This window comes from Lissotriton helveticus, chromosome 12, assembly GCF_964261635.1.
Source record: "Lissotriton helveticus chromosome 12, aLisHel1.1, whole genome shotgun sequence".
Taxonomy (NCBI): Eukaryota; Metazoa; Chordata; class Amphibia; order Caudata; family Salamandridae; genus Lissotriton; species Lissotriton helveticus.
Window position 1 is genome coordinate 751,967,580 of NC_136073.1, and position 11,441 is coordinate 751,979,020.

General features: G+C 44.5%; 1 protein-coding gene across 2 annotated transcripts in view; it reads left to right on the forward strand.

Moving 5' to 3' along the window:
- PAQR6 (progestin and adipoQ receptor family member 6) overlaps positions 1-7,058 on the forward strand; it is a 147,184-nt gene extending 140,126 nt beyond the window's left edge. The window contains exon 9 of one of the 2 annotated variants that reach the window (XM_078669882.1): positions 1,549-2,655. In XM_078669882.1, coding sequence (XP_078526008.1) covers positions 1,549-1,817 — 269 coding nt within the window. In that variant the 3' untranslated portion in view covers positions 1,818-2,655. Of the gene's footprint in view, positions 1-1,548 lie in introns of both variants that reach the window. The other variant, XM_078669880.1, reaches the window with a different exon arrangement.
- The last annotated feature ends 4,383 nt before the right edge of the window (positions 7,059-11,441 follow it).

Genomic DNA, 11,441 nt, shown 5'->3' on the forward strand with positions numbered 1-11,441 from the left:
TTTTTGTGTAACATTCCTTTAGCAGACATTTGTAAAGCTGCTACTTGGTCAGCACCAGTCACATCCACTAAACACTACTGAATAGATACTCAGACCCTTCTGCAGGATTTAGGTGGGCAAACAGCGTTCACAGCTTTGTTCCAAGCATCTGTATCATCTGCTCGCTAGTCACCGATTATAGAAGGAAATGCTTTACATATATGCAGCAAGGGGTGGTGAGGGACAGAGTCTCTGAATTAAGCAGAATACTCTCACCCAGTCAAGAGATCAGGGCTAGATCCAACACCGTTTTTTAGCTCATTGCACCATCCCAGTTTCAGAACCTGGCTGTATGCAAATTAGTCTGTCCCTGGCCCAGTGCACCATGGGAACAGGGCAGACCAGACTACAGAAGCCAATTCTTACACTGGGAAGGAAACAAGCTTCCGGGGATCGGTTTCTGGCATTACAGCCGTCTTCGGCCCGGCTTGCTTGAATCCTGATGGTGCAATGAGCAAGGGACTCATGTCTGAGTATACCCTTCCACGCTTAGGGTGGACAAAAATATTTACAACAAGGGGTGGTGAGGGACAGAGTCTCTGAATTAAGCAGAATACTCTCCGGGCCGACGACGCCTGAAATGGCAGAAACCGGTCCCCGGAAGCTTGTTTCCTTCCCAGTACAAGAATTGGCTTGGTAGTTTGGTTTGCCCTGTTCCCATCATGCACTGGGACAGAAACAGACTAATTTGCATATAGCCAAGTTCTGAGCTGGGATGGTGCAGTGAGCTAAAAAACGGTGATGGATCAAGCCCTGATCTTTGGACTGGGTAAGAGTGGTCTGCTTAATTCAGGCACTCTGTTCATCACCACCCCCTTTTCTGAATTACATATATGCAGAGCATGTGTATCTACAGGCACACACGCTATGAACAGAAAATGTGTTACGTACCCTGTAACCATCTGTTCGTAGTACTGTAGATTTGCAAGTACTCACCCCTCCCCAGAAGTGAGCTATGATATCAGGTATGTTATACTTCTAATATTACCCACTGCATAGTACTTGTTTTCTTTCCCTACACTCCACGGACATTACTTACCCGCTGGGGAAAAAAAATCTTAGGTGGAGTCTTAGGCCTGGTGCATTGAGGATTGAGGGTGGAGTCTCAAAGAGCTTTGTGGCTCGAAACCTCTTTGAAGAAAAACAATTTGAAAACGTCTACGCCCAAGGTCAAATGTCAGAATTATGCAGAGCATGTGAATATACAGCACTACAATCTATGAACAGATGGTTTCAGGGTAATATTTTCCTTATTAATAATATATTAGAAATGGGATATTTGAGCAGACACTTATATACAAAATCAAGCTGCCCATGCAAAGATATATTGTCATAATGTCTTTTAATACCATGTTTTGATGCCAAGATGCATTTCCAATAAAGAAATCGATGTTCTGAAGCTATTATAATAACCTTAATACATTTGGATGTTCAACATGCATTCTCTGCTGGTGATAAAAAAATGCAACTTCTTCCCAAAGTCAATGTATTTGTATTCTTTTGCTCCAGGACACAGCCACCAATTGTTCCACATCTGTGCAGTGGTGGGCACTCACTTCCAGATGGAGGCTGTCCTGACAGACATGAATGTGCGGCGGCCCTGGCTGACGGCCAACACACCGCTGCCCTCTCCATTTGACACCTTGGGGATCATGATCATTGCCGTATTGGGGAACCTTCTCCTGATAGGCGGGTTCACCACCTTTCTCCGATCCCCCACAGCGGACTTAATGCCGCAGAGCAACATCCACGAGGAAACCAAAGAAAAGGAACACTAACAGACACCCACCCAGATAAGTCTGGAAAGCAGTATACTGTGGCCTTATATTCACCTTTGACCATTGAATATAATTCCAGGTAAAAACATCTCTTTTCGCCATCAGGAAACTTGGTAGCATTTCTCAAACCTGCCTTATGGAACTCACCCTCAACTACCTCAGTATACATCTGTTTCCGATGCACTCCATTGTCGCAGGGAGACTGATTGCGAACCCTTCTGCAAGTCAACAAATGGGGTAGAGAGGACGAGGGCCACTTTGGATATGGAGAGTACGTCTGATGCTGCAGCAGCATTTCTCCTCCACAAATAGAAACACTCACAGAGAATGAATAGCAGGATCCTGGCTATTGTTTGGAGATATATAATTATATATATACACATACATACATACATACATACATACATACATACATACATACATATATATATATATATATATATATATATGTATAATATATATATATATATATATAGCAATGTATATGAATGTGATATGTGCCTTATACTGGAAAGAAATATTGTGGAATTCTTTTTTCCCTTGTTTTGTATTTAGCAACTTCTCTTTTCACTGTCTTCGTTCAAGAGATGCTGTTTTTCAGAGATTTTCAGTTGTGAATGGTCTGTTTTGTTATTTGCTTTACTTCATAAGCAGCTCCTGTTGTAGTTTGGGCCAAGTAAGATTGATTGGACATGTATTACTGTCTCAACTAGCCTATGGCCATCGGTGGCGTAACAAAAGTTGAAGGGGCCCCCCTTCAAAGTACACAGAGGGGCACCACTCCGGATTTAATCCAGAGCTCTCAGGCCTGAGTACTGTGCTGAGGGGGTGGGGGGGCTGCGGGGGCTGCGGGGGCCTGTGTTACACCTCTGATGGCCATGACTGCCCCTGATAAAATCAATAACCCTGTATTTAGATTTCTTCTTGCATAACAATTATCGCCTATTCCAAGTTCTTTATTTCCAATTGGGGCATAACATGCCTTTGGATGTTTTCCAGACCAAAGTTCGCATTTGCTGATAATTACTGGATCTCCCACCTTTTAATTTTGACACGGTTGACCTGCTGAAATTTAATGGTGATTGCAAACTTTACCTGGTGTGATAAAATGCACCCAACTCTTAATTCCAACCTCTGCACAAATGGGGCTAGTGCATGGGTGGGAATATTCAGACCCCTGGAAATCATGGACTTTGCATAAGAAATTTATATTTCTAAAGCGCAATCTTTCCCTTGGAGCTAACCCTTGTTGCTATAGATAGATACCACTAAGTTCAAACAGTGTATGTTGTTCATCCGGAAACAGGATCCATGCCGGGAAATTTTCAGCAACTGGTTGGCATATGGTATTCTGTGGTATTAATTTTGCACCTGAATTTCATGGTCTCCTGCGTGAACTAACACCCTCTTTTCTGAGATGCAGGGAATTCTATTTCCTTGAACTAAATCACTTTTTCCTGTGCCATGTGAAGTTGGATGACTTCTTTTTTGGCTGATTGTGTGTCTATCACACGTTTGGTGATGTTTAATAACTCTCAGTTATTGGTCATTTAACTAGAGTGTAATAAATAGTGTATGTTGGAGAACCATAGGAATAACCTGAACCCTTTTATACAGGCTGCATGCCAGTTCTATCTGTGATAGAGGGCCCAGTAATACTTAATTCCAGTGACGTAGCTAGGTCTGTTGCTGCCCGTGGTGGTCCATGAATTTTCCGGCCGCGGCGGCCGAAGGTAAGAGCAAGGGGCAAGGGGTGCTAGTGATTCCTGCGCTTGCCACCCCGCGCGAGCGACAGCCGCACGTAAGAGCGGGGTGGGGGGTCTTTGCCACTCCTAAAACTCTTGCCGCCTGGGGTGGTCCTCCTCCCCCGCCCTTGCTATGCCACTGCCTAATTCTGCATTGTGTTTCACTAATCGTTTACAAAGTCTAGAGGTTGATAACGCTCTGGAGAAAGGGACTCTTTTGTTGTTTTTCATGAGAAATCGAGGGGAGGTCGGGCTTTAAACAATTTAAGGACCCCCCCATAATGACCTTGCAGCAGAACATACATAGTTGTAGGAATGGTGCAAGTCTAATGGATTGGTGGTCTCCACTGGCCTTCCGGTTCCTTTCTCTAAGCATTTGCAAGCCCAGGGAGCTCAAGGGTTTGAAGTGGCTGTTTCTGGATTGTTTGAAGGGGGGGAATAGATTGTTTTATGGAGTGTAAGTCTTAATTTTAATGCATTAAAAACCATATTGGGTGTTGCCTGGTGGATTGTACTAAGTTCATTCTGTCAAATAAACTCTTCAAAGAGGCCCTTGAAAATGTAGCTGAAACTTTGTTCTTACAACTTAGTTCAGCGCTGAAGAGGAGGAAAGGGTTGACCCTTCTATCTAATCAGCTTCATCTAAAACTGCCATTACGAAAGTAGTATCCGCAGAGTAATATGCCTTAACTAGTCCTAGTTGAATTATTGAGCACTTAACATACAGAATGGATCAGTTTGCTCTAACTGTACATTACCTTGCTGCTTTTTGTGTTTCTCTCAGTATGCTTTGCCTAATCTGCATACAGCGTTATCATGGGTAGTGATGAGAAATATGTCTATGATTAAGCTACGATTGATTCTTCTGCGATTTATGAAAATGTGAATCTCTCATTGTTCTAGGTTTCAAGGGGCAACGTCCATGGACAGCAAAATATAATATAGTTTTTTTTAGCACATACACTCAGATTGCAAGTTTGTAGAACAGTAATCTGAAGTCGCATTAATGTACCAAAGCTGTTTCAGGTACCAATTTAGCCCATTAAAAAAAAGTGTTCCACAGTTGCTTTTGCAAACAGAATAAGTATGATAGGCATTGGAAAAAGGTCGCTAGTGAGGTATTGTCAGGGCCACTGGAATTATGAAACAGGAAAGGGCCAAAGTATGCGGCAGGGTTGAGTAAATTATGTGGCAAGAAAAGGCAAATTGTGCTGCACATTTGGTAGTAGTATTACTTTATTATTTCATAATAATTAAAATCGGTAATAGTCTCTGGGCATTTTTTGCACATCATTAGTACCAGTTTAACGTCCAAATAAAGCAATAAACAACAGAAAAGTGACCAGTCCAGCTTTGCAAAGGGCCTTCCACGGTGCGGGAACACGTCGCTGAATTTTAGTAACTTTTGAATTGTTTGAGATGGAAACAAATGTTCATTTTTGTTAAAATCAGCATATTATGCAGCAGATGATGGATTATGTGGTAAATGCGGCAAATCTATAATTATGTGAAAATCACTGCAGCCGCACAATCACAAAGTTGCTGTGGCCATGGGTATCGTTAGTAGAGGTGAAAATGTGTGTCCGAAGTTGAAAAGGGCAATGGGTGTTAGTGCTACAAGCACCTGTACCTGAAATTCCTGAACAGTGATATATGATGCAGGTGTCTGCCAGCCTATCTTTTTAAGCTTTGGCATGTAGTGCGTGTGCCTTTCATGTTGAACTTATTGTGAGATGTATGCTTTTGTTCGGCCTCCTTGAGCCATTTACTTTGGCCCAGGAACCTACAGTCAATGTTAGTCACAGCTCGAATCACTCCACAGGAGTATTTTAGTTTCACCTTCTCTCCATTGGCTATTTGAATATATCCTTTGCCTCCATTGGAATGCACAAGTGACTATTTTATGCCTTAGAAGTATACCCTGGCACCACACATGTAATTCTTTATCATTAATACATTGATATACACCAAACAATCCTTTTATAATGGTTTTACTAAGGTAGACATTTTTGACTGGGATTGTCAGCGCTTGTAGGATAAATATCTATCCTACTGGCTTTGCTAGTGCCATAGTGTATTCTTGTTAAACTGCCTTACTTGCTTATGGTATTACATGTGTTTGAATTGTGTGAACTGACTGCTAAACATTTCCTTTAGTTTGTAGGTGCCCTCATAACCTGTTATGGATTTCTTTCCTATGAGCATCTGTCTATCCTGGTTGTTTCTTAAAACTCCAGGTTACCGGACACCAGGACTCATTGTACAGTGAATAGGTATCAGTTGAGAGGATTATGGCAATGTTGATGGAGGTTCAAGAATAGTGGTCACTGGCTGAGCTGATGATGAGAACAGGACTGTTGGGTTGTATGGCATTAGAACGTGGGCTTTTACCCCGCGTGCCATTACAACGCTGTTTTTACAACGCAAGTCGTTACAATGACTTGCACTGTAAGCGCTGGATAGTGGAATAGTTTAATTTTCTATTCCAACTCCAGCCCACGTTACAGTAGGGAAGGTGTTGGAATAGAAAATTAAACTATTCCCTATCCAACAGCGCCCTCCAGCGCAAGTCGTTGTAACGACTTGCGTTGTAAAAGCAGCGTTGTAATATCAGCGCGGGGTAATGCCCATGTTGTTATGGCTGTTTACCGGACTGTTGAGTAAGTCCTGCAGAGAGGGAAATGGAAAGTGTTGATGAGCAAGGTGTTAGGCTATGTGTGAGATGTCAGAGGGCCAGAAGTAGACAAACTAGTGGGGAATGGAATGGAATGGGCAGGAAAGACAAGTCGGTGTTTGTGAAAGGCTGGCCGGCCCAGGGAACAGTCAATCGCATTTCAGGACTGGATCGGCTCTTCTACAACACCAGCTTGCCAACAAGTCTTTGCAATAGACTGGAAGGCTTAACGCATGCCCACTCTTCGTGCAGCATGTAGTCCGAGAAGGCGGTGAGTTGGATAGTGCTTGTTGAGATGCTTCATAGGGAGAGAGCCGGACTAGGGCCGGACTGGCCGTAGCGGGCACCAGCCATTTCCCCAGTGGGGTGGAGGGCGGTTTTGTGGCCATGGGGGTCGGTTTTGTCACTGGGGTCTGGTTTTGCAGCAGGGCTGCAATATCGGTCCCTGTAACAAAAGCAGAAGCGGTGCGACTTGCTGGCCCCCACCTTCCTCCGCCCCCACTCCCAGGGCCGGTCAAGCAGCAATCTGGCAGAGGGCTGGTTGCTGTTCCCAGTCCGGCCCGAGCAGGACACAGTACTTGAGTATTTTGGAGTAGGGTCTGACCACTTCAGCTTATTTGATGCAAATAACTGGGAACCTTGTTTTTTTATGGGCTTCATACCTGCTGGCCTTCAGCTGCAAACAACAAAAGAAAAACAAATGCGAGGAAATTCCAAAGCTGCTCCAGTATGTGATGAAATAAACTACCTCTATTGAAGATCTGAATGCTGATTGTGTTTAATAATGACTATCCCCTGCAATAATAAACTGATGACAATGAAGTTAGTCTGTCTGTGTCTCTTTTGTGAAATTGTGTGTTACAGTTGATTATTACGATTAGTTTTGTATTTCTTAAGCACACCCAGCCAAAAAAAGTGTTGTTTGGGCGAATAACGCAGAATATTGCATACAATGTAGATGCAACTTTTAAATTGTACAACCACACAGTTAGTAGAACAATAGGGGACAAAAAATATATATATTTCTTTTTTAGGTTTTCGTTCACTTCCTGTGCAAATCAATTTCAGAACCTTTTACATTACTTAATGTACACTTTGAGAATGGCTAAATGTCCTGGAGAAACAAATCTTTTTTTACATCAATGTCCTTCTCAATTTTGTTTCTTTTAATGAATTTGAACAGTAAAAAAATCTGTATGTATATATACATCTTTTATGCTGCCATGTATAACGCCATCACTGTGAGACCTCAGGGAGGGGGAGAAGGGGCATGTGAGACTACAGGGCAGACAGGGGCTGCATTCGGGATAGTTTAAGTCCTTTGCCAATGGTGTTCTGGGGTCCGTCCTTCTATACGGTAATTCTGACAACTGGACCAAGTAAAAGGTTCTCTTGAATTTCTCAGGAAAGCACTGTCTGCCTCATGTCAGTGTTTGGGCAGTGACGTAGCAAGCCCAGGTGGTACCTGGTGCGGAAAATTTCTTGTCACCCCTCGCCCACATTGAAATTATTAAAATAAGGGGAACAAAATATATTTACACATATTTTTGCCATTTTGTCACCCCCCTCAGTGATGACACCCGGGGTGGCCCGCACCCACCGCACCCTCTTCCTACACCACTGAATGTGGGTCTCCTTCCATCTGCCATCATAGGAATGCAGGCAGTAGACTTCCACTGTCTCAGGGAAGCTGTCCTCATCTGCCATCTTGTGCTGTGCTAAATCAGGGGCATCCAAATTAGATTTCACTGGTCGTAGTACTCACACAACACACAGGATCCTACTACCATAGTTGTGCTATTCCTTCACTGCGCGCACATGCAGTCAACGCGGCCATGGAGTGTCAGCACACTGCTCTATGTTTCTCATAACTGTTGAACTTTACACAGGAGGAGCCAGTAGGCTTGCTTCTCTTTGGCACAGGGTTCTGGTGCCAAAATTACCAGGGACAGGCCTGGGACTCTGCATACACTCTACAGTATTGTAACACCAAGGCCAAAATAATTCAGGATACTAGTTTCACAAGCAGTCACCCAGGGCTGGGGTAGAAGTCTGTTTATCATGGAGGGACTATTCCCATCGCAACATGGACAATTAGCTCCAAAAGACTTCCTGGAAGAGCCCACGTCCAGTAGACATTTGGTAAACACTTTAGTGGACAAAGTTTTACCAAATGAGATAAGTTTGAAATCATATTTGTCCCCCCTACTACAAATCTTAGATACTTGTGATGTGTGGATGCATAGGAGTGAGGAAGTAAGTGTCCTTTAAGTGTAGAGGTGTAATGAAATCTCATTGACCGAATCAGATGATTTCTTGTAGCGCCCTCATTTTGAAGGGAATTATATGGGCATTCTAGTTCAAAAGGAACAAGTCATGCAGATGCTTGAGGCAAGCAACCTATGACATGCGACCTTCCCCTTTCTTTGATGATCCTCTTTATAGCAACAGCCACCTTTCCCAATGCATGGAAACACGTGGAGGTCCCACTCCTCCACAAGAAACCCTCAGCAGACCCCAGAGAGCTACAGAACTACTGTCCCATCTCCACCCTCCCATTCCTCGCCAAAGTCTTGGAGAAGGCAATCAACCTCCAACTCACAGAACATCTTGAAAGAAACAAGCTGCTGGATCCCTACCAATCGGGCTTCAGAGCCAGCCACAAAACCGAGTCAGCACTGATCGCAGCAACAGATGACATCCAAACCCTACTTGACAGAGGAGAATCAGCCGCCCTCATCCTCCTTCATTTCTCCGCAGCTTTAAACACCATCTCCCACCACACACTCATCGGTCATCTACGCAAGATTGGAATCACAGACAACACGCTGAGATGGATGGACCTCACAGGACGCTCCTAGAGAGTCTGCATTCCTCCCTTCACCTCACAATCCAAACACACTGTCTGCAGAGTACCCCCAGGCTAATCCCTCAGCCCTATCCTCTTCAGCATCTACATAACACTACTCTCAGATATCTTCAGATCTGACATCAGCATCATCTACTAAGCAGACAATACTCAGCTCGTCCTCTCACCCTCAGCGAACCCGACATTGATGAAGACTAACTTGCACAACTGCATGAAGAATGTTGTGACATGGTTGAGAGACAACTGCCTTAAACTCAACATGGACAAAACAGGTTTTGATCTTTAGCAGACACACCTCCCTATGGAACAACTCCAGGTAGCTAGCATAGCTCAGAGCTACCTCCATGCGAAAAGACCACGCCCGCAAACTCGGCATCATACTAGGCGGAAAACTCTCCATGAAACAGCAGATCAATTCCATTGCCACACGATCCGCATGCTCCACAAGATCTTCAGATGTCCCTCATCACTGGCCGACACGACTACGGCAATGCACTCTATGCAGGCACCACCACGAAACTCATGCTAAGACTCCAGACAATCCAGAATGCAACAGCCAGACTAATGATCCTCAACCTCCCCAAGAGGATGCACATCACTCAGTGTTTGTCGCCGCATAGGAGAGCACCTGGAATCCGTAGGATCTCACCAGTTCGGCCAAAAGGGTCACATATAAATTAAAAAGACTGAATCTGAGCGAAGAGCCCTGAAGTACCCCACATGGGAGAGAGTAAGCTTTTGTTCTGAAACCTCCGCAACTAACTGTGCGCAGTCTGTCTGTTAAAAAGGAATGAAGAAGCTGCAGGGCTTTTCACGTGACCCCCACTTCCCGCTGATTTTGGACCATGCGCTCAGGGGAGTCGGTGTCGAAAGCTGCCGATAAATCAAGCAGAATCAACACCGCCAAACCCCCTTGGTCTACCTGCAGCCAAATGCAGTAAGTGGCTGCAATAAGAGCAGATTCGGTGCTGTGACCGGCGCGGAATCCATTCTGTGAGCAGTCTACAATTCCCTGTGAGTCAATAAACTTCATGAGTTCAGTATTGATTAATTTTTCCAGGATTTTTTCCGGGCGGAGAGGAGGGAAATTCTTTAAATCCAAGGGATCAGCATTGGGTTTCTTAAGGAGCGGGTGAACATTAGTTTCCTTCCAGATAGCTGGGTAGCAGCCAGACGAGAGTATTCCATTGAATACCTCAAATATGAAATTAGCTGCTAAGTTCAATGCCATTTTCAGTGTCAAGGGCATACATGGGTCAGAGGGAGCCTCGAATCTAAGACCGAGGAGAAGATATTTGGCTAGTTTAGAAGAGATAAGGGGGAAAGTAGACAAAACGTTATCCCTGATGACCTGTAGGGGTTTCATCTTATTTGGTCCGTCACTGTCCACCATGGTTTCCTCACCAGCAGACACATTGTCAGTATCAGGAGTAAACTCATTGAAGATCTGCAGGACTTTCTCCTAAAAGTAGATAGCTACCTTATCACAGAAATCTTGGGAGGGAGTCATAGATTGTTGCTGGGGTGGTTCCAATAACTTTAAAGAGCATACTGGAGGAATTGTCCACTGACAAAATCCAGTAAGAAAACGGGACTTAGCCTGAAAAATGGCATCTTTGTAGTTCCTTAACAGAACACGCTGCTTGGCTTTCTCCTGGGGGCAGAGGCTGGAGCTTGCAAAAAACACAGTTGATGGACAGAATGAAGAACAATGTCATACATTCACCCCAGTACAAGGATCCGGGCCTAAATCCATCGTTTTTTGCGCTCCACACCACCCTGGGTTAGACACTGGATATATGCAAATCAGCTCTGACCCTGTGCCTTATGGGAACAGTCTAGTCCGAACTACCAAGCCATGTCTTTCCCAGACCGGAATCAAGCATCCAAGGACCAGTTTCTGGCTATCAGCCTTCATTCAGCCTGGATAGCTTGACTCCAGTGGTGTGGAGAGCCTGGGACTCACGTCTGAGCATACCCAGCCCACTCGGGGTGAAAATTGCAAAAAACACAGTTGATGGACAGAATGTAGAACAATGTCATACATTCACCCCAGTACAAGGATCCGGGCCTAAATCGATCGTTTTTTTGCACTCCACACCACCCTGGGTTAGACACTGGCTATATGCAAATCATCTCTGACCCTGTGCCTCATGGGAACAGTCCAGTCCGAACTACCAAGCCATGTCTTTCCCAGACCGGAATCAAGCATCCAAGGACCGGTTTCTGGCTATCAGCCTTCATTCAGCCTGGATAGCTTGACTCCAGTGGTGTGGAGAGCCTGGGACTCACGTCCGAGCATACCCAGCCCACTCGGGGTGAAAATTGCAAAAAAC